The sequence below is a fragment of the Desmodus rotundus genome, chromosome 6, assembly GCF_022682495.2.
Source record: "Desmodus rotundus isolate HL8 chromosome 6, HLdesRot8A.1, whole genome shotgun sequence".
NCBI classification, from domain to species: Eukaryota; Metazoa; Chordata; class Mammalia; order Chiroptera; family Phyllostomidae; genus Desmodus; species Desmodus rotundus.
Window position 1 is genome coordinate 47867210 of NC_071392.1, and position 27564 is coordinate 47894773.

General features: G+C 37.0%; 1 protein-coding gene across 1 annotated transcript; it reads right to left on the reverse strand.

Annotated features, from left to right (window-relative positions):
* Positions 1 to 805: 805 nt before the first annotated feature.
* On the reverse strand, positions 806 to 27159 carry SYPL1 (synaptophysin like 1). The gene is made up of 5 exons (XM_024558578.4): positions 26979 to 27159; positions 9517 to 9638; positions 7898 to 8105; positions 3691 to 3873; positions 806 to 2333 (listed from the first exon to the last, which is right to left on the reverse strand). The coding sequence occupies exons 1-5, from the start codon at positions 27045 to 27047 to the stop codon at positions 2199 to 2201; spliced, it is 717 nt and encodes a 238-aa protein (XP_024414346.1). The 5' UTR covers positions 27048 to 27159; the 3' UTR covers positions 806 to 2198.
* Between the last annotated feature and the right edge of the window lie 405 nt (positions 27160 to 27564).

Genomic DNA, 27564 nt, shown 5'->3' on the forward strand with positions numbered 1-27564 from the left:
GGTTAAGAGTCTGTATGCTAGATGCTATCAACTTAGTAATTCTAGTCAACACTTACAAACAACCTGCTATATACTCAACAGTTTCTAAGAATTTTACATTTTTTAATTCACTTCATCTTCAAGTACTCTTAGGTCAGCAGTATTCTTATTCCCATTTAAAAAAAAAGATTTTATTTACTTTTGGACAGAGGAGAAGGGAGGGAGAAAAAGAGGGACATAAACATCAATGTGTGGTTGCTTCTCGCACAACCCTCCACCCGGAACCCAGCCCACAACCCAGGCGTGTGCCCCAGCTGGGAATAAAACCTGTGACCCTTTGGTTCACAGGCCGGCGTTCAATCCACTAAGCCACAGCAGCCAGGGCCTTATTCCCATTTTTGAAATAAGCAAATTGAGGCACACAGAAGGTAGTAATTTGCCCAAAGTTAATTAGATAGAACATGGTGAAGCCAAGATTAAATTTCAGTTTTGCTCTCTAGCATACAGAATCAAGAAGTTCTGTGCTTAACTGAATGAATAGTCAATTAGAAAAGGCTTATAAAGAAAATTTAACCTGAAAATTATAAACAAACATTTTTAAGATGAGATTAAAAGAAAAAAAGGATACAATCATGGTCTCTAAAGTACTTTTTGTCTCTTTTATTCCTTGCTAAATATTTTTACACTTGATATTTAGCAATCCTTGCTAAATATTTTTTAACAACTACTGTGATATTCTATTTCTTGCTTTGGAAATTAATTCCATTTTGCATTGCTCATACCTTTAAGATGAAGGTTTCTTTGTAATATAACAATCAGGGCACTCTTTCTTTTAACTTCTTTATTAAGTTGGTTGCATAAAAGATATATTCTCATATTGACAATTCTTGTCATGAGTAAAATCAACAAAAATAAGGCAATAGCAAGATGTGCTTCACAAATAAACAATCAAGTGGTCAGAATAGGAAATCTGGCCCTGTACAACAAAAAGATCAAGAAGCAGAATGTGACTAAGCCCTGAATTCAGAATATACCTAAAGACACAAAAAGCACAAACCATAAAGATGAGCAGGCAATACAGAATAGGATAAACCTAAGTGGCCAATAAATACAAAGAAAGATCATCAACCTCAATAGCAATCAGATTAAAAAATATCAAAGGTTCCTTTTTTATGATGCACAATTCCTTAATCATCCATTTGTGAAATAAGAATGAACATTAAGAAACATGAAATCTGAGTTGCATTTATTTTCACAATATCAATGCTAAATTCAAAATAGCAACTTCATTGAAAATAAGTGTTAAATGTTCCAAAAGTAAAAGGCAATCTTAATTTTTTAAACTTATGAGTAGGGTCTGCAAAAAAACCTGGGTTATTTTTATCCTACTTTCAAGGAGAACAGGTCTCATCCTGCACATAGGTCGTATGAGCAACCAAGGACAGCAAACAAATATCACTAAGAGTAATGCCCACACATACGAAAATATCTAGTTGAACCATGTTATTTCTTCTTATATAGCAAGTCTATTATATTTAACACTCAGCATAATGGAAGCTTTTATCTCATGCGAAAGAATTACTAAATTAACTATGTATCTATTAGAAATTTTCAACCCCCACTCCCAAAACACTTTAGCATACCTATTAAGTACTAAAGGTCATTTAGAAAAACAGAAGTAAAACACACACATAGTCTTTGCAATTAAAAGCTTTCATAACACATAAACAATGTTCAGATATAAATTCTGAAATTCTGAACTAAATGTTTATTTCCAAATATGATTTATGTAATCAAGACTTTCTTAACCAGATAGGTCATAGCTATATGATCTGTACAAACTGACAGTAGTGTATATTCCAAATAGAGATTTTCTTCCTATTATAATATGATAATATAACTCTTTTCTGAATGAACATATATTTCAAGGCTTAAGGTGTAAACAACCTAGTGAAGAAATTAATGTTCATTTAAATATGTATCACCTCATAATAGGCCCCTGAATTTTCAAATTTACATGAGAGAATACATTTACATCTTAAATTTCTAGGAAAAGCACAGGCTTTATGTAAAAAAAAAAAAAAAAGCAGCCAAATTTTAAACCCACCAATTTACTGAAAAAGTCATTACTTTTATTAGAAACAAATAATGTGTCTCAAGACGTTGGCAACAAGTCATAGTATAGATGTACATTTCACACAGTGTACTTCTCCCTGTAATTATATTCCGGAAGGAGGTGGAATACCTCCTTGGTTGTGGGAAGCAGAAGTTTTTGATGGGCTGTGTAAGCTGGTCTCCTTGTACACAAACCATGCATTTCCTCCCCAGAGTATCATATTCAGAAAGCCGAAGATCTAAGAAAGAGAAAAAATAAACACGAAGGTCTAAGATCTTCTTAAAAATCATAGCCATTTTAGTTTTCCTTTAAATATTTAACATTTCCAGGCAGTATACCATTATTTCATTTAAAGTTTAAACTACATATGAAGTGGAATAAAAAAGATTGACTTTATAATGACTTATTCCCAATGAAATAAAGCTAAATCTCTAAATCTGTAACATATAAAACCATGACTAGTGGTTTTATATTTTCTATTTCCCCACTTTACCCGCCTACTACCTACCATCTTTTCTACTCTAACAGCTGCAGCCAGAAGAGAAAAGGAGTCAAAAGAACTTTATTTCACATTTCACATTAGTCAACCTAGAAGAAATTAGTCTTCCCAGCTATAAATCTGATAAGATGAAAGTCTCAGAGATGAATAAACTGAAGCTACCTTGTTTTCAGTTTTTTCTATATACAAGAAATGTAATATATTCTTATATTTATAAAAAAAGAATGAAGAGTGGGATAAGAAGCTTTAAACTATCATATTTCTGAAGGCCAAACGTTTTATATCTTTTGGCATATTTGTATACAGAAAATTTCTGAAACTGTCCGTCTCAGATATCATCAATAAATTTTTAAATAGTGACTTTTCAATTACAAAGTTATAAAGCAAAAATTTGGCTAAATTGGTTTTATAAGGCAGTGCTGACTTTATCCAAGACTTTCTTGAAAAGACACGAGACCTCCCTAAACATAATATACTCTCTCCTTTAATATTATGTTTAGTAATATATTTATCTGTGTTTTGGTAAAATAGAGCACTAAAGAATACATACATTTATATAGACCTAACTTTTTAGGTCATTTAAGAAACCATTAAAATGTTATTTTCATAGACTCAGAGCAAGTTCTTACATTAGAGAACAAGCTCTCAAGTCAGATGTGGTTCAAACCTTGGCTTGCCAACTTACTAGTGTCCACTTGGATGAAGTAATATGAGCTACATTTGTTTCCCAGTTGTAAAAATGAAGATAACAACACCACCTCCCACATTCCTGTTAGGATTGTTGGATAATTTAACATATGAGTCTAATGTCCTTAGTGTAATGCCGGCATACAGAGTACCTTTCAGGTAAAAGTCTTCTCTAGTCAATTTCAATGAAAAGAAGGACTCGATTATGATCTTATTCAAACCTGTTTCCTAATTTTAACCGAGTTTTCTTCGTTGTTATAAAGATTATATAGTGACTAGGATTCTGACTACTCAGTAAAAATAAAAACCAACACACCCAGAAATCATTAAAAGCTGTTGTTTTCTTAAGTTACAAGGAAGGTTTTTCAAATAAGTAAAATAAGATATTTTATAAATACTGCATACATACCACAGATACATTTAGGGATCCCATGCTAGTCACAGAGCCAAAATAACACGTCACTTTTTGACAGGGCTGGAGTTCCTGGACAATATTGTGACCAGTAGCTATTTTAATATCTGTAAGAGCTTTAGCCCAGGCTGAAGTGCTCACCAGCCACAAGAAAGTGGCAACAAGAGTAACAACAAAGTCCTAAAGTAAAAAAAAGTGTGAATTAATAATGAACAATTAATTTAAAAATACTAAATTTAAATCTACAATGAAGGAAATGATATTACATTGAATCCCATGGTACTGAGAAATGGTCTTCATGATACACTTTGTAGAAAATGGACATAGTCAACATCATAAACATTGCTGTGTATTATCACTAGCTGAATCCTGAGCTACAATACTACATAAGACTTAATTATTTCTTTAGGAGTAAAAGGTATTTACACTAGAAATCAAGGTTTCACATAGCCCTTTTACACAATCATACCTGAACCACTCACTCCCATGCTCATACCTTAGACCCTGCTATCACCGATAACTGTCCCTTCAAAATCTCTACTTCAGTAACCTCACTCCTCTTTCCCACTCCCTCCCTCTGGCACCCCAACCTCACAAATACCTCTTGACCCCATCAAGACCTACAATCTGATCTTACTACTTGTTCACTGTCTCTCAACCTCACATATGCTCTCATTTCCCTTCTTACCTTATATTCTAAGATCCTTCTTTATATCTTTGCTCCCTTTCCCTTCTCCTGCTTTCTCATATTGTTCTGGCAAAACTAACTTCAGTTAACTCTAATTCTCTGTGATATGGACAATGAGATGGTGAAAAGCACATATCCAGAAGGCTTGTCTGTTTAAATTAATGATCACAGAATTTTAAGAATGCTCATTATAATAAGAAAAAAACAAGAAAGAAATCTCTCTGAAAATACCTTACCCTAGTAATTCTCTACTAAAGTCTTTGCTACTTCTTACATTTCTAAAAACAGGACCAAAGCTTTTAACATTGTGGATAGTTTTACTAACGTGAATAAAGAAAAAAATTATTCTTAATCTATTCTGTTGGAAAACTAAAATTTTGTCAACTAGTACTGTTACAAAGATCTAAAAACCACTTTTTTAATGTATTATGCATTTGTTAAAATATAAAGTATAAGTTCCAACTTGTTTGGTCTTCCTTTAATTATCAAAGTGGGAATAATGTAAAATTTGTATCTTTTAATATTTATGTATTAAGCTACACTTAAGGCTATGAGTTTGTATACAACCGTAGCAAAACTCTCTCCAAGCTCAGAAATGGGTTCTGGAGCTTATCGCAGAAGTGTTTTGTTCTTAAAATGAGTCTGATTAGTTTTTAACTACTTTTGCCAGCCAGCTCTTAGTTATTTTTATTTAGGATAAACACCAGTGACAAGTTATGAGATATAGAAACAGTGTTACACATAGCCTGTCTATCTGGCCAAGATGACATTGAATAAATGTCTTGTGATTAGGGAACCAAAAACAGTATGATTTATTACAAACATGGAAAGTATTTGCATTTTGCATTTGAACTCTCCACTGTTACTAGACCTCTTAAAAATGCAGATCAAACAGAAAAAGACAGAAACACTACGGCTTAAATTTTTGCAACAAGGAAATCCTTTCCTTTTTGCTGCTGTAGTTTTTGCGGCAGGTAGACACTGCCTAAACACTAGCTAGAAATACAAGCTAGCCTTTTGGAGAATGGACAAATAGTGTGTATGAGGTTACTGTATGTTAAAAATGTTATCTCTGGACTAAAGTTCACAGCTTTGACCAATATATATTAAATCATCTTAATTTTCAGGTTTCTTCCTTCCAAATTCATAATTAAAAAACATGCAGTTTTTTTCCATCCTGATTATGCTCTTTAAACCTACTATGCTGATGGCTTAAGGCACGACATTCTTAGACTTCAAAAACTTTTTTCAAAATGATGCATAAAGTAACCCTAGAGTGAAAAGTGGGGGAAATGTGGGGCTCTGAAGATAGCCTTTGTCCTACTCAGAACTCTAGTTAAGATGCACCATGCAGTTTACAACCTGCAGCTGCCTGTGGCAGCCGTGGTCCTACCAATAATCAAGGATATGATTAATAAGAAAGTTTTAGGATTTGAGACAACCTATCTTTGTTTGATTTTGTTTTACAGTATTTCTGATTCTCCATATGCCCTAGAGCCAGCCCTTAAGCTCCTGCTACTTAACACAGAAAAGTACTACATTTACTTAAAAAGGGAACTAAAGTCGATTTAAAATATCGTAATTGAAAAGGTCTTAGAAACACCTTAGCAGAGGATTGAGAACTCTGCTAAAAAAGTATATCCTCAATAACAAACAGTACTTTAAAATAAATATAATATTTAGCAGTATTTAAAAATTTGGGTATCTCAAGAAAACTTTTTTACATTTACATATTTAAATTAAAATTAGAATTCAAAATTTAATTTAGAAGCTGGACTTTTATAGACAAGAAACATCTATTTTATACTGGGTTGGCCAAAAGGTCCAGATAGCTTTTTCTGTAAAATAAAAGACATATTTTTCATTTCACCAATAACTGTATTGATTTGGATATTTTGAGGATGTTGGCTATCTCCTGCCATTGTATAATGTTGATTGTTCCCAATTAAAGTCTCGATTTGATTGCTATCAACTTCAACTGGTCTACCTGACTGTGGATCATTGTCCAACAAGATATCTCCAGCATGAAACCTTGCAAACCATTTTGGACAAGTTCGATCAGTCACAGCACCTCCTCCACACACTGCACAAATCTTTTTTTTGTTTTTCAGTTGCGTTTTTACCTTTCTTGAAATATTAAAGCACAATATACTGAAAATGTCATGTATTTTCTTCCATCTTCAATACTAAAATATCTGTACAAAAATTTACCGATTCTGATTTTGTTTTAAATGCACACTGATATGACAGCCGTCACAATACAATCTAACAAAATTGTTTCGAGTGAGGTTAAAGATAACTAAGCAAGATAACTATAATATTGGCCAACCCAATATTATATGAATAAAAACCACTTAAGGAACTAATTCTGGATTCTCTCTCTATAGGACCACTATTTTATCACTCTGAGGTGAAAAATTACTTGACTTTTTGAATGATGCAAGTAGATCAGTTTTATAGTTTTATTAGACAGAAAAGCCATCTACAAAAAAATAGATTTGAACGCCACTTTTAAAAGGGTGGTCATTTTAAAGCGTACTAAGCAAAATACTAGAAATAAAAGACTCACTAATAAATTTAACTTAAAATTTGTTGAGATAATAACATAAGACAAGAAATGTCTTCATTTGGAATTTAAATTAGAGAATTTTAACAAAATACCTGATCATCATAGTTTCTTTTTAGATAAGGCCTTAAAGTCCAGAAGTTAGAGATTCCTAATATATAATTTTTGTTGATTAAACATTGCAAATAGGTAATGTCTAATTTTTTTGAAAGGCACCTATCAAGAAATATTTTATGAAAATGTTAGGTTTAAGAATCTTTTCTGATATAAGAAATAAAATAAATATGGATGAAAAAAGACTGTTTTACTCCTTACTTACCATTTGTATTCTTATGATCCAGGCAGCAAAAATTAAAAATAGATAAGTAAATAAATAAAACCTGTTATCTTATTTGATAATTTGCTTCATAAATAATTAGAGATGACCACTAACACCTCTGTTCTCCTTTCAAATCAGTAACACTAATACTGCCTTTGCACTTACTTTTCTGTAGTGGAGGTCCAGATTAAACCTATGGATTACCTCTCAATAATAATCCTCAACCAATAATCCAGGTCAGATTCTACCAAGTAAATGTTAGAGATTATTTGAAGCCAAGAAAAGTGCTAGGACTTCAAATCTAAATCCTTCCTGCCATCTAAAGTCTCCAAATTAGCTCATGAATGCCACTAATGCTGAATTCTATAATTCTTAGAGAATTATCTGGATCAGGTTTTAAATTAAGAAATTTAGACCAGGAGTACAGAAAAAGTACTGCAAACATGCTAAAAAAAATTGGTTTAAACATGACAACAGGAGAAAACTCATGGCAAACAGGTCAAAATATGTTGAACTAGCTTATGCCAAGAACTTTTATTTCCAGAGTAAGGACATCTGTATTTTATTTCAAGTATAATGTATATTTATCTTATACAAATTATTTTTATATAAAAGGAAAGTAATTACTTACAATCATGGGAAGTTTTCGATTATCCCGATACATGTTTATGTAACCAACATAGACCAGAAGAGCAGCAATGCAGTACAGGAAAATAAAGACTGCGAACGTAACATAGAACTGTGCAGAAGAAGAATAATCTCCAAGAAGGATATAATGTTTCCAATCTATACCACACACATTTACTTTCGGAAGTGCCTGAAATGATGCTTGATTCAACCTATTAAAAAGGTTCAAATAAATTTATGAATTACCTGGACTTTCCCAACAGAGACAGAAATATGTAGATAGAATACTGAAATGACATTTCAAAAAGTACTTCCCCAATATAGGGTGGAGCAAAGGGAGGTCTCCAGCTGTTTTCATGGAAAATAATACAATAACTAATAAATAATAATACAAGAATAAACTTGTATTTCGTGTACTCACAACTGTAAAACTACTTTTGCCCCACCCGTGTATCAAAAACATTTTCCTTTTGAAAAAAAGAAAAATTAAAATATTTAAGTAAATTAAAATTTTCATAAATCATACATAAATTGTAAATTATACCTGGTAACTGATTTGTGATAGGATGAACACACAGAATTTAAATACTTATAAACCCAGATGCTATCTTCCTGCAATAAAATTTTAGCAGATTAAGAGGGCTAATACAAAATAATTTACAATTTGAGACATGATATTCCATTCTAGGAGACAGAGTCTATATGACTAGCATGAGGAGAGCCAATTATAATAATTCACATTTTAACCCTGGATTGAATTACCCACTAACTTCACATTGTCTTTTAATTTTCCCTATCCATAAATCACAAGAGCACTTATTGCTAAAGATGCAGTAACAGTTCCTTGTACAGGAAGTTTATAAGAGAAGGGTTGGGAAATGGAGAGGCAATAATACTAAGCATTTACCATCTAACATATCTTTAATGTAAGATTTCACTTAATCATCAAAACCATCTTAAAAGGTAATTTTCAATATATTGGACAGAAAAATTGAGTTCTAGAAGGTCAAGTAAGTAGTTAGTAAGTGAAAGACGCTTTATACCCTGGCTTAAACACAGGACATATTCAATAAACTGTTCAATGAATACTAAAGTCAAACAGAAGAATTCATAAAAACACAATATTCAGTTTAATTTGAGAGTAAGAAAATAAAGTTTTATGCTAGTAAAAGAAGCAAAGGAACTCACTTCATATAAACAAATCCATGTCCTAAAACTATATCAAGAACACTATTATTTAGGAATGGCAAACACATGAGAAATCTGGAGTTTTCTTAAGCTGTGTTTGCTTTCACATCACGGTTTTTCACACTACGGTGATAGAGCAGTTTCTGTTTTGTTTTTGCACTTCTAGTCCACTGTGGAATGATAGAATAAAAACGTCAAGTAATAGTTTCTAAATGCTTACTCCTGTTTTCTATACTTATTTCACCACAGATCAGGAAAACAGTTTGCAGTCAGGCACTGGTCTATGTACCACAGTTTAAGTAGCAATGATCACTGTTTACAAATGAGGATGCAATTTAAAACTTTCTATCCCCAAGATTAACTGCTGGAAATCTTAATGAGTCAATATGAAAGTAAAAAGAGTTGTTAAACCATACAAACAAACAAACAACTCACCTGAATGGATAAGCAAAACTAGCTGTAACTGTTTTATTCTCAGAATCTGTAGGACATTTCACTAGAATTTCTGTTTTGCCCTTATAACCTCCACAGGTGGCAAAAGCAAAGATAGCAGCAATCTAATCAAAGTGAGACAAATGAAAGGGGAGGAGGGAGGAGAAACATTATTACACCCAGAACATGGGTCATTAAAACTTATATTATTATTAAAAACTGTCCCACTAACATTATAGAAATGCATATTACAGAAGATACGGAAATTCTTAAATACCAAAGGTAAAGGTAGATGCTGAAAAACACTTAAAAATTTACTTGCAACTCTCAACAAATGCGATTTTATTTTCCTCTGTATATAGAAATTAGTATACCAGCCCACATAAAAATTCATCTGCTCATACTTCACACATGTATCTACTAAATATTAGTATGAAATTAAAGGAAGTCTTATTTATTAGTATCAAAATCAAAAGGAGTGAATTGGAGATATTTTTATTTGTAATAAAAAGGTAACTATAAAGCCAAGAGACTATATGTCAAAAAGGGATGCTATTTCATGAGCCTATGAGGTCTCACTGTGGGCATTCCATGTCTCAAAAAGTGGCTGGAGATTTGTTTCTGTAATCATGCCAAAAAAAAAAAAAAAAAAAAAAAGAAAAGAAAAAGAAAAAAGTAATGATGCTCTCTCAAATGCCATCCATAACATGAAAAAATTGGAAGCATCCTAAATGTTGACAGGGAACCAAATAAATTATAATTCGCTCATACAATGAAACACTGTATAGTCATTAACACATTAGGGAATAGCTAATAATATAGAAAAATGTTCATTAAAGTTTGTTTAAACAATGCATTCTGTGTGTGTCTACATCTCTGCATTTACACGCAAAAAAACTAAAACGGTTATGCATCAAAATTTTAACAGTGTTCACTTAACAGAAGCTAAAAGATAATTCCTTTTTCTATTTGTATCTTCTAAATTTTCTACAGAACAAAAAAACAAAACACACCAGAAGAAACCCAGATATGATATAGTGACCAAGAGACCAATCTTTCAGCAAATGCTAATGGCTCTATTTGAAAATATACTTGGGCTCTGGCTGGGTGGCTCAGTCGGTTGGAGTGTTGTCATGTACACCAAAAGGTTGTGAGTTCGATTCCTGGTCAGGGCACATACCTAGGTTGCAGGTTTGATCATGGGTTGGGGGCCTATGGGAGGCAACTGATCGATGCTTTTCTCTCTCCCACCCTCTCTAAGATCAATAAAACATATCTTTGGGTGAGGGTTTTTTTAAAAAAAGTTTTTATTTATTTATTTTTAGAGAGAGGGGAAGGGGGGGAGAAGGGGGGGAACATCAATGTGAGAGAAACATCAATCAGCTGCTTCTAGTATGCACCCCAACTGGGGACTAAAACCACAACCCAGGCATGTACCCTGACCAGGAACCGAACCAGCTACCTTTTGCTTTGCAGGACGACACCCAACCAACTGAGCCATAGCAGTCAGGACTCCTTGGGTGAGGATTAAAAACACAAACAAACAAACAAAAACAAACAAAAACAAATATGTATCTGGAATCAGATCACTTCTTACCACCACCATCCCAACATCCTGTTCTAAACCACTGTTGCCTCTTGCCTAAATTATACATTAAAAGCCTTCTAAATTGATCCTGCTTCTGCCCTTGCCACTGCTTCAGTCTAATCAACATATCAGCTAGCCATATCAGCCATATAATCAACATATCAGTCATATAATTAAAAAATATATAAGGCACAAAATTTTATTCTCTGCTCAAAACTCTCCTATACCTTCTGAGTTGTCTCTGAATAAAAACCAAAGTTTATATAATGGTCTACAAGATCCATTCCTCCCTTAATATTTCTGACCTCCTGTCGTTATCTTTCCCCTGCTAAACCTCTTTACATAAAATGGTCTTCTTATTATTCCTTAAAGATGTAGGATAAACTCTTCCTCCAGAGCCTTTGTAATAGCTATTCTCTCTGCCTGTGGCCCAACATAGTCAGAAAATATTAAATGGAAAATTCCATAAACAAACAATTCATAATTAAAAAAAATATATTTATTGATTATGCTATTACAGTTGTCCCATTTCCACCCCTTCACTCCACTCCATCATGCCCACCTCCTCCCTCCCACATTCCCTCCCTATAGTTCATGTTCATGGGTCATACTTATAAGTTCTTTGGCTTCTACATTTCCTACACCATTTTTACCCTCCCCTTGTCTATTTTCTACCTACCATTTATGCTACTTATTCTCTGTACCTTTCCCCCCTCTCTCCCCCTCCCACTCCCTTGTTGATAACCCTTCATGTGATCTCCATTTCTGTGATTCTGTTCCTGTTCTAGTTGTTTGCTTAGTTTGCTTTTGTTATTGTTTTAAGTGTGGTTGTTAATAACTGTGAGTTTGCTGTCATTTTTACTGTTCATATTTTTAATCTTCTTTTTCTTAGATAAATCCCTTTAACACTTCATATAATCAGGGCTTGGTGATGATGGAAGTCCAGGAAGCTCAGAAAGTCCCAAAGAAGCTGGACCCAAGGAGGAACGCACCAAGGCACATCATAATTACATTACCCAAGATTAAACAGAAGGAGAGAATCTTAGAAGCAGCAAGAGAAAAGGACACAGTTACTTACAAAGGACTTCCCATAAGCCTGTCAGCTGATTTCTCCAAAGAGACCTTACAGGCAAGAAGGGGCTGGCAAGAAGTATTCCAAGTCATGAAAGGCAAGGGCCTACATCCAAGATTACTGTATCCAGCAAAGCTATCATTTAGAATGGAAGGGCAGATAAAGTGCTTCTCAGATAACGTCAAATTAAAGGAATTCATACACTTTTAATGCATGCCATTCTAAGTAGTGTGATGAAATCTCGTGCCATCACACTCTGTCTGGGATGTGCATAATTCTCTCTGTTTGGGATATCCTCATTGTATCTGCTATCTATCCATGGGTCACCGATTAGCCTAACTGGTTCTCAGATTCTGGTATCACAGTAAGACAGTGTTCTAGTAACCCTTATTTTACTTAACAATGGCCCCAAAGCTCAAGAGTGGTGATGCTGGCAATCTGAATGTTAAAGAGAAGCCTTAAAGTACTGGTAACACCTGGTCAGATGATCAACAGTAGCCTCAGATTACATCACAATGCCCACGTCTTTCACCTCACTTCATCTCTCATATATACAGTGCATCATCTCACATCATTACAAGAAAAGGATAAGTACAGTCCAATAATACATTTTGAGAAAGACCACATTCACATAACTTTTATTATAGCATACTGTTGTAACTGTTCTATTATTATAATTGTTAATCTCTTACTATGCCTAATTTATAAATTAAACCTTATTATAGATATGTATGTATAAAAAAAATACCATATGTAAGGTTTGATGCTATCCATGCTTTCAGGCATCCACTGGGGGTCTTTGACTGTATTCCCAGCAGATAAGGGGGGACTACAGTACGCGGTTCACTTCCTACTTCACAGCTCACTCTTATGATATGACCTTATCAGAGAGGCCTTTCCCTAACCACACTTTATTAAATAAGTGTCCCCAACTCCACACTGCCTATTGCTTTTATGCTGCTCTATTTTTCCTCCATTGTAACTATCACTGCCTGAAAGTACTTAAAATTATTTGTCTGTTTTTCCCTAGAATGTAAATTCAAAGAGGGCAGGGACTTTGCTTTGTTAAGGTCACAGATGTCCAACAAATTCATTCAGCACAGATCTGATATCAAAGCCTACACTGTTGAACAGAGGTATAATGCCTTCCATGGATCCAGGGCCTAGAATCCAGCCATAATGGTGATATATACCTATCAAGGGATTCCGGCCCCCCAGGAAGAATAAATATAAGAAATGGAATCTGGTTACAGATATAGAGAGTCCGAGGTAATGTCCAGCACACAGTTTGGAGTCTTCAGTTAAAGGTTACTAGGTAAAGAAGAATGATTACTCTCTGGGCATAACTGTGCATAAGTACACAGAGTGAAGACAGAAGGCCAGGAAATAAGTCAGGGGCATGTGCTCACACTTAGGATTAGGAAAAAAAAGGAACATACAAACTAAACCAATGGAGCAGAAGAGGCCAGAAACAGACTTATGTGTACGGACAAATTATATGTAACAGAGCTGGCACTGCAGACAGATCACCAAAGAAAGGAGTGTGGGATTTTGACTGCAACCTTGTGGGAGACGCTGAGCCAGAACCACTCAACAAGGCTGCTCCTATATTACTGACCCACAGAAATGGTGAGATAATAAATGTCTATTATGTTAAATGCTAAGTGTGAGGTAATTTGCTTTGTAGCAATAGACAATTAATGCAAAGAACTGTTCAATAAATAATCCAGATGGACTAAATACTTACATGTAAAAAGTCTTTAAAAATTTTAAAGACAATATAAAAGAATATATCTGTGACCACAGAGAAGTAAAGAATCTCTTAAAATTTTTTTAAAAAAACCACTTTGGTTAAAGCTTGTTCAACTCAATTACAGAAAGATTTTTTTTAAATCGAAAGTCAGCTTTTGAACATAAAACAAGTTACAAACTGGGTAAAGGTATTTGCAATGTCAACAGATTAGTGTCTACTTAGATCTAAGAGAAACCCTTGCTCATGTGTACTACAGCATGTGCATAAGAATGATCATGTGACATTGTTGATAATGTCAAAATATGGGGAAAGGGAAAGGAATAGGAGAATGAATAAAATATGGTAGCATACACTTACAACAGGAAGTTACAGAGCAATGAAGACATATGAACTACAGCTAATCACTTCAACATAGATGAATCATAGAAACCAAATGCTCAGGGAAAAATGTTGCAGACTACAATAGAGTATGATGCCACTCTTTTAAAAGCTCTGTTTACTTGTCCTCATCACTCCTACCACTATTTTTGTTCAGGCCCTCACCATTTTTCACTGGGACTAACCCATCAGACTCTTCCTCTCATTTCTAATCTCATTCTCATCACCACTCATCTTCTGTAGTGTGCGCTCTAAAGCTGCAGTGTCTAGTAAGGTCGTCACCAAGCCACATGTGTCTATAAAACAGTCTGAATTGAGATGGCTGTAAATGTAAAATATACAATGGATTACACAGATTTAGCATAAAAATGTAAAACACCTCACTGATATTTGTTTATACTGATTAGTTGTTGAAACAATATTTTGGATATACTGGGTTTAGTGAAATATATAATTAAAATTAATCTCACCTGTTTCTTTTCACTTTTTTAGTGTGGCTGGTAGAACACTTAAAATACTATGTTGCTTGCATTTGTAGTTTGCATTGTCTCTCTATTGGGCAGAGCTCCTTTAGTGATGTCATACTGATCTGAAGTAAAAATCTAGTCATGTCATCCCCCTGTTTAAAGGAATTTCCTCAATGACTTTCCAGACCTAATTTAAGAAAAGGAAAAGAAAAACCCCAACTTCTTAATTTGGTATAAGAAGTATGGCCACGGTAGACATACTTCTATCAACTCTATCTTTCCAGATTTATGTATACTATACTCCCTGCCAGGTACTATACACTGTCACACTGTACTAATTATTATCCCTGAAACACACAATGTATTTGTCTTGAATGTACATGTTTCTTCTGTCAGAAACTGCCCCACCCCCTTCTCTAAGTAGCTCATCCTTTAAGACTCTACCCAATTCCAAGTGGTAGAACTATTCTGTCTTCTTGGCCTGCCATAGACTTGGGTCATTAATTCTATTATAAGCATTTCTCTTGTGTATCTTGCTTTGTAAAAGAAAACCCAACTCCAACACAAAAAAGAATAAAAACTAGTTTCCCCCTTAATACAAAAATCAGTAAATAAATGACATACTGTACTACAGCTTATTGTTGTTTTTTTTTCCCTCCAAACTATGCCTTTTATCTTTTTCTTGACAGACTGTCTTGTCTTTGCACTTGGTCTTACACAGGATTTTTGGTGCCTCCCTGGCAGAATGCCTGGCGCATATAAAATGCACATTAAAAAACTGTTTAATTAAAGAAAAAGATCAACTTCCAATGATCTACAAATAAAATTATTTTGAGTCTTACATAACCATCATTTTGAAGGTGCCTCTCTGTTAGGAGGACAGATGTCACATTTGCAATTCAGGTTTTTATCTTATGGAAAAAAAGGACAAGGTATACACTTTTACTAAATGAAGGGCAAAACAATCTGAGAGTAAATCATCCAACTATCTCACCTCTCCCATTCTATTTTTATTTAGATTTGAAGTGATATACTGGGTGAAACCTGGCCTGCAGAATATATTTATGTGGTCTTTCCAGTGGTCATAAAAAATTTGAATTTGTTGTCAATATTTTAATATCACACACTGTACAGAAAAATTTGGATATCCTGCTTTTCCTGACTGTAGGGAAACTGAAGATATGGCAACATCAGACCCATAGTCCAATAAAGCAAGACAGGCCATGGGCTTTCCAGATTATCACCCCTCGCTAGTGTCTCAATAATTGTCAGGATGTGTGTTCGGGTTTACAAGGAATCAATTAACTTATACTGTTGTTTTTTGTTGGAGCAGCTTGTTTCACTCATTTGCATACTTTATGAGGGTGGTTCCTATGAGCACTTCAGTGTCTACTAATCTAAAACGAGGAGCACTGCTATGCTAATTTGTATTTCTTTGCCACTTGCGAAATTCATTTTCCATCTGATTCTATTCCATGAAGAATGATAACTGCTGACATGAAATTCTACCTGTACAGTAACAGTAGGAATCCAGGACAAGATGGCAACAAACTTCTCTTCAGGTCAAAAAGGTTCCATATTCATTATGACAGCCTCGAGTCACCAGAGAAACAATTCTACTTACCTCTCTGCCCCATAGACCCATACCAGAAACATGACAGCTCTCTCACTAATTTAGAGATCTGTAACTTCGGAGTCAGTATTGCAGCCTGGTTCTCTAGAAGACTGCTCTCCCAAAAGACTACAGTACTAACTGGTGTACAAGAAAATATTTGACCTACTTATGTCTACTTTTAGACTTACACAGGGAATTAAAGTTTTATTAATATATCACTGGAACCCATGCTGGGGCTGCTTGTCAGAGTCACATGTTAGCACAGTATGCTTGCTGGGTGTCCTAAAGGTATGGAGAGTCCCACAACATAGGTGATATCTTCACCTATTCTTTCACTTTCAGTGTTTGTGTATGACAATGTGAATGTACCTGGCCAAGTGACTTTATGGAATAAATTATCTAGTTTAACAAAACCTTCACAAGATAAACTGGTGGCTTAAAAATATCTTCAGAAACTAAACTAGTAATATAAAAACTCATGTCCAAAAGAGAAAATGGAAGCATTAATACCCTATGTAAGCTATATTCACCAGCCACATTACAAGGTGAAAACTGACGCCACTTAATCAGATCACAAGGGGGGGGGGGGGCCCGGAAATCAGATGAGGATCTGAAGTACAGATTTAAAAATATGAATGAAGTTTACCCTGAGTATGTCATATGCCTTAAGACACTCACATGGTAAAATAAATTAGATGCATATCGGGGCTCTGTGCATAAAATTTTAATGTCTATAAGTCTATTAACTGATAGGGATTCATGATAAAAAAGTAAAGTTTGATGATTCCTAGTATTTTCAATGAGTTATTTATCCTACAGTCAGAGTCCCAATCCTTGCACCTATTCCTGGACCTTGCTCTGCACACTAAGCATTCTACTGAGGAACATCAGTACTCATCTAATTTATGAGTGTCTTTTAATATGTCTCTATTTGCAGGGTCCTCTGCTGCTCCACTGCTATTTGCTTTCATCATTAATCTGATTATCATCTACTTAAATTTCTTTCTGTCCAAGGGTTAGTTTAGGAAAATGATATTATAGTTTAAGAAAATGAAATGTATAATTGAAATCTCCAGAAATAGACCTAAAAGTATATTGTATATGTGTTTAGTGCAAAGCCAAATATATACTTTTACTAAAACAAATGATCATTCAGTATTTAAAATGAACTATCACAGCATGTTTGCCTTTACTATCACTAAGACTAGAGCCTAGAGCTAAAGTATTTATTTTTCTAAGTCAAAGTCTGAATGATTTACTGAAGATATTCAGTTTTAAAAACATTTTGTTATTGATGCTGGTATTTTAGTTTAATCCCACTGAGCACTGAATAAATAAGTCACTTACAAAGTGCTTCAGTTTTTCCCTTCTACTATCTCCCTCTGCTTGTGAAATACAATCATAGAAAGTTCTAAACAGACTGTTAGTACAGCTCTATAACCCTTAGGAATCTGGAGCAGGAGAAGTAAACTTGAGCTCCTGCTAAGATAAACAGCAAGAAGTTTTTTGTTAACTCTTATTATATGTTGCAAACATCTTTATGTCACCTTTTTTCTTAAAAAATTGTTAGCCTGAGTATGAAAATAGAAATCTCTGGGGAACCAAAATATACTTATTTTAAAATCACTGAAGATTGCTCTATTATTTTTATGTCTTTTGGAGTGAATCTCACTATCCTGACCATTGACTTGGCTGGCTGTCTTGAGGTGAGTCTGTCACTTCATAGAAAGCTAGTAGTATTTGTTGCCACTGATATAATTTGAGTTTTAGGTGAAAATAGTTTCCTTCATGTGTTATAGGATATTTTAGGATGTAGGCTCAACTTGAGAGAGTCTGTTATTGTCCCCTTTTCTTCCCTGTCTAGTGGTTTCATACTCATCTCCCTGTCTGGTAGTTTTATGGTTGTTTCTACTGGCGTTCTGAGTCTGCCAGCCCACAGACAGCACGTGTTAGAATGAAGCCCACCCCCCCTGCCCCGCTCCCCCAACAACATGAGAATAGTTGCCATCACAAATCCAGACCCTAAGATTGCAATTGGATTGATTCAGGTCTCAGTTTTGAGGCTGTATCTCTTCGCTTTCTACTTCTCCAAGTACTCAGCTCTATGTAAGGTTTATTTCCTAGAGCTGGGAAACAGTCCTCCTACTCGTATCTTCTGTTCCACTTCTGGTCCCCAATGACACTTACCTGGTATGACAACATCAATCTCAGTTGTGGTCTGTGGACCCCTGGAAGTACCCAAGACCCTTGTAGGGAATACATGAGGTCAAAAATATTTTCACAACATTACTAAGAGATTATTTGCCTTTTACACTGTGTTGACATTTGTACTGACTTAAGCAAAGGCACTGGTGGGTAAAAAAACTGCCGGGCTTTAGTAACAATCAGCAAAAAAATCAAACTGTTATGCACTTGCAGTTTAAAAAAATTCAGTTTTACTTACAAATACTTTTGATGAAACAGTAAAAATTATTATTTTATAAAGTCATGACATTTGAGTCTTCTTAATATTCTCTAATGAAATAGGATGTACAAATACTTTCACTACATACCAAAATACAATGGCTGTCTCCAGGGAAAGTATTTAAACAACTGAATTGTATGTTGAACTACAATTCTACCTTGAAAGAATAAGTAATAGGCAAAATATAGTTATTCAGACTTGGATATCTGGCAGATATTTTTCTCAAAAAACAAAATGAAGTGACCCTTTAACTTCAAGGAAAACTGGCAGGATGTGTTGCCAATGATGTGATTCAAGCTTTCAAGTGATTTATTATTATTGTTTTTTTAAAAGATTTATTTATTTATTTTTAGAGAGAAGGGAGGTGGCGGGAGAAAGAGAGTGAGAAACATCAATGTGGGGTTGCCTCTCATGCGCCCCCAACTGGGGACCTGGCCCGAAACCCAGGCATGTGCCCTGATTGGGAATTGAACTGGTGACTGTTTGGTATGTAGGCCAGCACTCAATCCACTGAGCCTCACCAGCCCAGGCTATGATTGTTATTTTAAAATAAATAAATGTTTTTAAATGTGTCAGCTTAAATTTCTAACATGTTAAATACTGATGGATATAACCCACCTAAACTAAAGCCCCTTCAGGTCCACAATATTTAAGAACATAAAGGAGGTTCTGAGATCAGTGTTTGAGAAGCACTGTATGAAAGCTTCAACTCTGTTATCATAGATTGCTATTGTATGTGTTTTGTGTGTTTTGAAAGTAGTGACAACACATGTATTTTGTCTCTGAAAATTACATCTGATCTACCCCATGAGAGTGTTCATGGCATAAATACTGAGTGGATTCCAGGTGGTAAAAACAGAGAGCAAAGGCATGAGTCAATAGTTCTATTTACAAGCTTTAGGTGTAGAAAATCCTGGTGGGTACAAAATGCTATTTGAAATTCTTTTTCTCTTTCCATAATAGGGGAAGGAAATGAACACAAATGGCAGGGTTAAGACAAAGGCAAGTTTCCTAAAAAATAGTCTGTGTTACATACAGCCTGACAGCCTAAAAATCTAAGTTAAGCAAATTGATGAGACAAGCATCATTCTTTATATGCACCCTCCCACTCTGTAACACAGTTTATATTTTCTGGGGTGCTCCTCTGTGCTATATTGTAAATCACAAAATGAGAATAAAACATGGTTCCTATTTGCAAAAATCTTATAGTCTACTTGGGATGACTAAACTTTGAATATTTTATATAAACTATTGTGTATTTCTGAAAGTTTGTGGTTTGAAGAAATTGATATATGTAATGCTCAAAGTGTTACAGGTTTTCCACACTAATTTTCCTGGACAATAATTTCTCCCAAAGTAATGTTTTTAAAGGCTTTTAATGTCTTTAATGCTTTTAAAGTATAAAATCAGAAAAAAATTTCAAACTTGATAAATTAATCAAGATACTACTTATTTTAACTCCTAAGATCGTATTATAAACATGCTTGTAACAAACATGAAAAAATTTTACTCCAGATACCTTGTTTTTGTTTTTTAAACTTGAATTCTTTGGTAATCATTTCAATAATTTATTAAAAGACCAATTAGAAACACAAAGGTAAATTATTAAAATGACTAAGCACAGATTGTTAAGAGTCCTGGATGTTGTAATATTCATGGGATACTGGGTAAATTGCTTAATTTCTCTATAAACTTCAGTAACATGGGGATAACAATCCTCGTAAGTTGTCAGAGGATTAGATGAAAGAAACAGGTAACACCCTAGCACATGTATTGTACTCAATAAATATCTTGTTAATAGTGAATATGGAGGCTGGAACCAAGATGGCGGCGTAGGTAGACACACTGCGCCTCCTCCCACAACCAGAACTGACAGAGAATCGAACAGCAAGGGGGACCAACACTAAGGAAATAGAAAATAAACATTCATCCAGACTGGTAGGAGGGGAGGAGATGGGCACCGGGGTGGAGAGGAGTCGTGTGGCTGTGGCGGGACCGAGACTGGTGGAATGTGGGACAAATGGGGCAGGCAGTCCCAGCACTAGCAGACCCTGCGGCCCCACATCCGTGCAGATAAACCGAGAGGGCCGGACTCGGAGTGGCAGAGAGCGGGGCAGGAAGAGTGCGGGTAGCACACTGCAGCCCCACATTCGAACATAGATAAACCGGACGAAAGGTGGGGAGCGAAGCAGACCGCGTAACCCAGGGCTCCAGCACGGGGGAAATAAAGCCTCAAACCTCTGATTGAAAACGCCCGTGGGGGTTGGGGCAGCAGCAGGAGAGCCTCCCAGCCTCACAGGAGAGGTTGTTGGAGAGACCCACAGGGGCCTAGAGGGTGCAAGGCCCGCCCACTCGGGAACCAGCACCAGAGGGGCCCAGTTTGATTGTGGGTATCGGAGTGAAAGATGGAAATCTGGAGGAGAGTGAGGCGGCGCCATTGCTCCCACTTGGCCCCTCCCCCACGTACAGCATCACAGGGCAGCCACCAGCATTACCCCGCCCCGGTGAACACCTAAGGCTCCGCCCCTTAAAGTAACAGATGCGCCAAGACAAAAAAAAAAAGGCCCAAATGACAGAACACTTCAAAGCTCCAGAAAAAATACAACTAAGCGACGAAGAGATAGCTAACCTAACCTATCGGATGCACAGTTCAAAGCACTGGTTATCAATATGCTCACAGACTTGGTTGAATCTGTTCGAAAACCAGATGAAAAAATGAAGCCTATGCTAAGAGAAACAAAGGAAAATGTACAGGGAACCAATAGTGATGAGAAGGAAACTGGGACTCAAATCAATGGTGTGGACCAGAAGGAAGAAACAAACATCCAACCAGAAAAGAATGAAGAAACAAGAACTTGGAAAAATGAGGAGGCTTAGGAACCTCCAGGACACCTTGAAACGTTCCAACATCCGAATTATAGGGGTGCCAGAAGGAGAAGAGGAAGAACAAAAAATTGAAAACTTAATTGAACAAATAATGAAGGAGAACTTCCCTAATCTGGCAAAGGAAATAGACTTCCGGGAAGTCCAGGAAGCTCAGAGAGTCCCAAAGAAGCTGGACCCAAGGAGGAACACACCAAGGCACATCATAATTACATTACCCAAGATTAAACGCAAGGACCTACATCCAAGATTACTGTATCCAGCAAAGCTATCATTTAGAATGGAAGGGAAGATAAAGTGCTTCTCAGATAAGGTCAAGTTAAAGAAGCTCATCATCACCAAGCCCTTATTATATGAAATGTTAAAGGGAGTTACCTAAGAAAAAGAAGATCAAAAATAGGAACAGTAAAAATGACAGCAAACTCACAGTTATTAACGGCCACACATAAAACAAAAACGAGAGCAAACTAGGCAAACAACTAGAACATGAGGGTTGTCAATAAGGGAGTGGGAGGGGGAGAGGGGGGTAAAGGTACAGAGAATAAGTAGCATAGATGATAGGTGGAAAATAGACAGGGGGAGGGTAAAAATGGTGTAGGAAATGTAGAAGCCAAAGAACTTATAAGTATGACCCACGGACATGAACTATGGGGGGGGGGAATGTGGGAGGGAGGGGGGTGGGCAGGGTGGAGTGGAGTGGGGGGGAAATGGGACAACTGTAATAGCATAATCAATAAATATATTTAAAAAAATAGTGAATGTGAAGTTGACCAACAACTACAAAAATATTCAGAGATGGTTAATAATTCTAACATCCAAGTTCTTTAGTCTGTGATTCTGTATGTACTCCTCAAACAGTACCTCTTCTCTAATTTTGTGTGTATGGAATTAGAAAAGCACATTACTTGGATTCCTTAAGGGCTAAAACATTTGTTTAGTGTCTACCCTACACAAGGGTAGCACCAAGAAATTCCAGCGTTCAATATTAAAAGGAGATATTATTTTAATGAAAAACTTTGATCTAAATAGTAGGGATAATTGAGTATAAAGAACCAAATTAAAATTTATGACAAATATTAAAAACTTTAAAAGCTGCTTTGATAAAATTAATTCTTGACTATTACTTTCTTGTTCAACTCCTACACATGTAGCATCTATTCTTTTTTTTTTAAATCCTCGCCCAAGGATATGTTTATTATTTTAGAGAGAGAGGAACAGAGGGAGCAGAAGGGAGGGAGAGGGAAAGAGACAGAGAGACTGAGACATCGATGTGATGGCTGCTTCCCATTTGTGCCAGATGTGATCGAATCTGCAACCTTTTGGTGTACAGGACAAGGCCTCAACCAACTGAGCCACCCAGACAGGGCAGGGCATCCATTCTTACCTAGATTTTATACTGTCACTAAGATAGGCTGCTCAAGGCAGGAAGACACGTTGGAAGACAAATGAAAAGTACACAATATGCCATTTCTAAAGTTTAAAATATCTAATAGAGAACAGTGATCTTGAAGGACCAGGAAATATGTATGTCACTCATATAGGGCTCAATCTATCCACCCTCTGGGTCTAGTCTTTTAGAAACACAGTTATCTCAATCTTGGAGAAAACCAAGAACTGTTCAAATGCATTATCATCATTCATATATTTATATATTAACTCAATCACTCCAACAGCCCCATATTGACAGTCTCATATAAATATAACAAAAATTCAACCTTTACTGAATTCAACTTAAAAAAAAATAATCCTAATCCAAGGACATGCTTATTGATTTTAGAGAGAGAAGGGGGAGAGAAAGAAACATGGATGCAAGAGCAAAACAGCCATTGGTTGCCTCTCACGTGTGCCTGGACTGGGATTGAACTTGCAACCTAGGCATGTGCTCTGATAAGGAATCAAACCCAAAACCTTCCAGTTCACAGACAATACAACAACCAACTGAACCACACGCCCAGGGCTGAAACTTGAATATTTCACTCAAAACACATTTAAAAATCTCTACAGCCCTGGCTGGCATGGCTCAGTTGATTGAGTGCTGGACTGGACTGGGGAGCAAAGGGTTGCTGGTTCCATTCCCAGTCCAGGCACATGCCTGGGTTGTGGGCCACATCCCCAGTGGGGGCTGCTGCATAAGAGGCAACCACACATTGATGTTTCTCTCCCTCTTTCTCCCTCCCTTCCCTTCTTTCTAAAATGAAATAAAACCTTAAAAAAAAAATCTCTACAATGGGCCTTTCTCCTCTAGACTCTTGTTTTATCATTCATTCCCCTCTGCCTGTTTTTAACCTCCAATAATTCTATTTCCAAGTCTCTTCTTTATAGTGGACAAACCCATTCAGTCTTCCCCATCTTTAAGATGGGTTACCACCAAATTTCTCCCATCTTCAGTCAAATAGTGGTTTATTCTCTCTGTCTTCACTTTCTTCATATACATCTGTTCAGCCTACCACCATTCTGGTTTCTGATTTTATTGAAACTGCTCTTACTAAAGCCACCAATAGCCTGGTGATTACCAATACCAAGGGTACATTTTAGCCCTTATTTTAGTTAACTTCTCTACTGCACCTGATAATGTTGAACACTCTTTTCTTAAAATTCTAATATTAATGCCATGATGTTTTCTGCCCATCTTCCAAACCATTTCTTCCCTCCTTTGCTGGCAGATATCTGTTGAATGTCCAGCTCATATTAATCTTTTAAAACCTAGCTCAATATATCTGTCTATATAGTACCTCCATTTATATGATCTAAAGAGACTACAAATTTAATACATCCAAAACCTTATTTATCTTCCACCAAAAATTTGCTTCTTTTTCTTAGTGATCTATCTTGGATAGCGGTGACACTACCAAGCCAAGCCAGAAATATGGCAGTCATCTTAGAGTCCTCCCTCTTCTTTACCCTCCAGACATATTCTAATTTCTCAGTTTCTTTTCTCCATTCCCACTACAATTAATTTTAGGCCTCATGATTTCTCAAGCAAAAGGTCTCCCTTTCAAGTATGACCTTTTCAATCCCCTACACTGCTGACAAAATGAAAATTTCTAAAAGGCAAATGTAATCTTATCGTTCACTTATTTAAAACTTTTAAATGAGTGAGTCCCCATCCTATGGTAGGAATTCTGGGTTTGAATGGAAGCTATCCAATAAACTACCCCAAATTATGTACCCTGCAAACACACATTTTCCTAAGGAAAAGGCCCAGAGGGTTAAGAACCATTGGCAGATAGAAAAAACCCCACAAACTATCTTGCAAACCCTTTGAAACCTTTCAGAATCATTTCAAACCATAACCTCCCTCCCCGCCGATGTTGCGGGCAACCCCAAATACTTTTAAGTTCTCAAACGGAGCTATGCTGCTTCAACTTTTCACACCACTGAAAATAAGATTCCGTTTGCCTGGAAAGTCACTCTCCAGTGAACAAGTACTCATCCTTCAAGTGTTATGTCATCTGTGAAATTCTCCCTGGTTCCTCTAAGCAATTGATTTCTCCTTTTACTTACTACATCTTGCCTGTATGTTTATTATGGTACTTATCATATAGCATTTTTGTATTTGTTTGCACATCTTAACAGTTCATGAGGAAAAAACAATGTTTTATTCATGTTTGTGTGCTAGTGCTTAGCACACACAGCACCTGTATATAATACACTCAAATATTTGTTGAATAAACATTCACTACACCATTAACAATGAATATTCTTCTCATAAAAGGTTCTCCTGGGTAATAAGTTGTTCAAACTAACACTAGTATTTCCTTAAAGTTTTTAAAAGGATATTATTCAAAATACATTGGCCTACAATCACTAACAAATTTACTGCTGTTTTGAAAATACTAAGACAAAAGTCTATGTCTTTTTAATAAAGACAGACAATATAAGCACAAATATAAACGACTGCCTCTTTGTGCAAGTGAAAATTTAAATTATAAATTTAACTGTAATCCTCAATGCAACTGACTAGCTTAGTTAAATGTGATTTTTCTCCTGCAATTTAAACTTTAATATATTCAATTAATAATTTATACTTAAATCTGGACCTAGGTTTACAGAACCCTAACTGTATACAATTATGTGTCTTTAAAATAGATATTTGTGTGAAATCAGCACAATTTCAGTTTTCAGAAAACACCAAGTAAAACCTTGGGGAAAAGGAAGGTAGGAAATCAGATTGAGTACCCATTAAAGAGAGAATCTGAGTTTCTTAGTTACTTCAAAAAACATCCTGAGTAATTTAAAACAGGAAATTGATAGTTCTTACTCTTCACCACTCTATCACTAAAATACAGGGTTAAAGAATTAGATGTAAATTTTGTTCACTACACGCTGGATACATGCCAGCTGCCTACTAATGAGCGCCTGAAAATCAGCTCTAAAGTATGTATGAGGCCATGCAGTCTGAAGAAAATCCACAGTGCCTGGTCTACTCACTAACTCCTGCAAGTGACCTGATCCTGATCATTGTCAAGGCCGAATTAATAAGTCTCCTTTGATGTTAATGACTGAGTGTTCCCAGGAAAGGACTAAAAGCTGACTACAGGCTGTTGCTTGGAAATACTTAAAACAAACAGTGATGGCGATTCCTAGCCTGTGTTTAAGTGAATCGGGCTGACAAGACGCGTTTTGTTAAAAAACCTTTCCACCGCAGCTCCCCGCGTCTCCCGCTACCATCCCCGCCAGCTTCCCTGACACACTGATTTATTTTTATCCATTTTTAACTTGGAGCCAATCTTTAAAACAAATTAATAAGTGAATGCTCGTCAAATTACTTCGACAAGGCACAACTACAAAAGCTTTCGAGGGAGCAGCCTCGCATCAAGTCAGCACCGGACAGAAGGGCAAGGGCCGGCCCTTTCCCCAGGAGGCGCACAGGCACAGCCGCCCGGGGCGCGACTCCCGCCCGCCGGGTTTCGGTTGGACTGCAACAGGAAGTTTTCTCTTCCCTTGCGGCAAACAGGAAAGCCAAAGAGAAAAGTGAACTCCCACTTCCTCGGGGGCACCGAGAGGTGAGCTTAAGTGCGGGAGGGCGGCTCCGCCTGGGACGCAGGCCGCCTAGGGGCCACTGATTCAACGCCGACCGCGGCCTCCCCGCCCCACGCGGGCCCAGGCCGCGGCCTCACGCGGCCTCCCCGCCAATCCAGTCCTGTCCCGGGGATGGCGGAGACTTCGGGGCCAGCGCGAGCAGGGCCGCACCCCCGCTCCAGGGGCTCCCTGCCTCCTCCCCGAGGATGCCGGCCACACTCACCCACTCGAGGACCTTGATGAAGCCGAGCGGCTCCTTGAGCGGGCTGAGGTTGAGCTGGAAGGAGGACATCCTCTGAAGGAAGGAAGGAAAGACTATCAGGACTGCAGGGCGGAGGAGGAGGGGGACCGACGAGACGGAGCGGTGCGGCAGCGAGGAAGGGCAGGCGGGGCGGGATCCGGGAGGCGGGCCCAGGAGTCCGCGGGGCGGGGCGGGGCGGGGCGGCGGTTGAGCCACTGGCGTAGGCCAGGGCGGAGACTGAGGGGGGCGGTGGCGGTACGCGAGGGATGGGGAGCGACTGAGAAGGGGAAGAACCTCCCAGTGCGGCACCTGGCCGAGCCGGCTGATCCGCTGGCGAACTAAATACTTGCTGGACGCCATGCTGTGTGAGCTGTGCCCCCACGCCTGAAATTCTGCTGCCGGCGCGCCCTCTCCTCCGCGCATGCGCGCACCCACCCCCGCGTCTGCGCAGCGGGGGCGGCTTCCCCCACACAGAACTCTCGATTTTCCTTCGTTGGGCTCCCACCTTGTAGAATAACAACCGTTTTACACCCGCTTCTCTTTAGAGTTCCCAACTTTTTGGTGGATT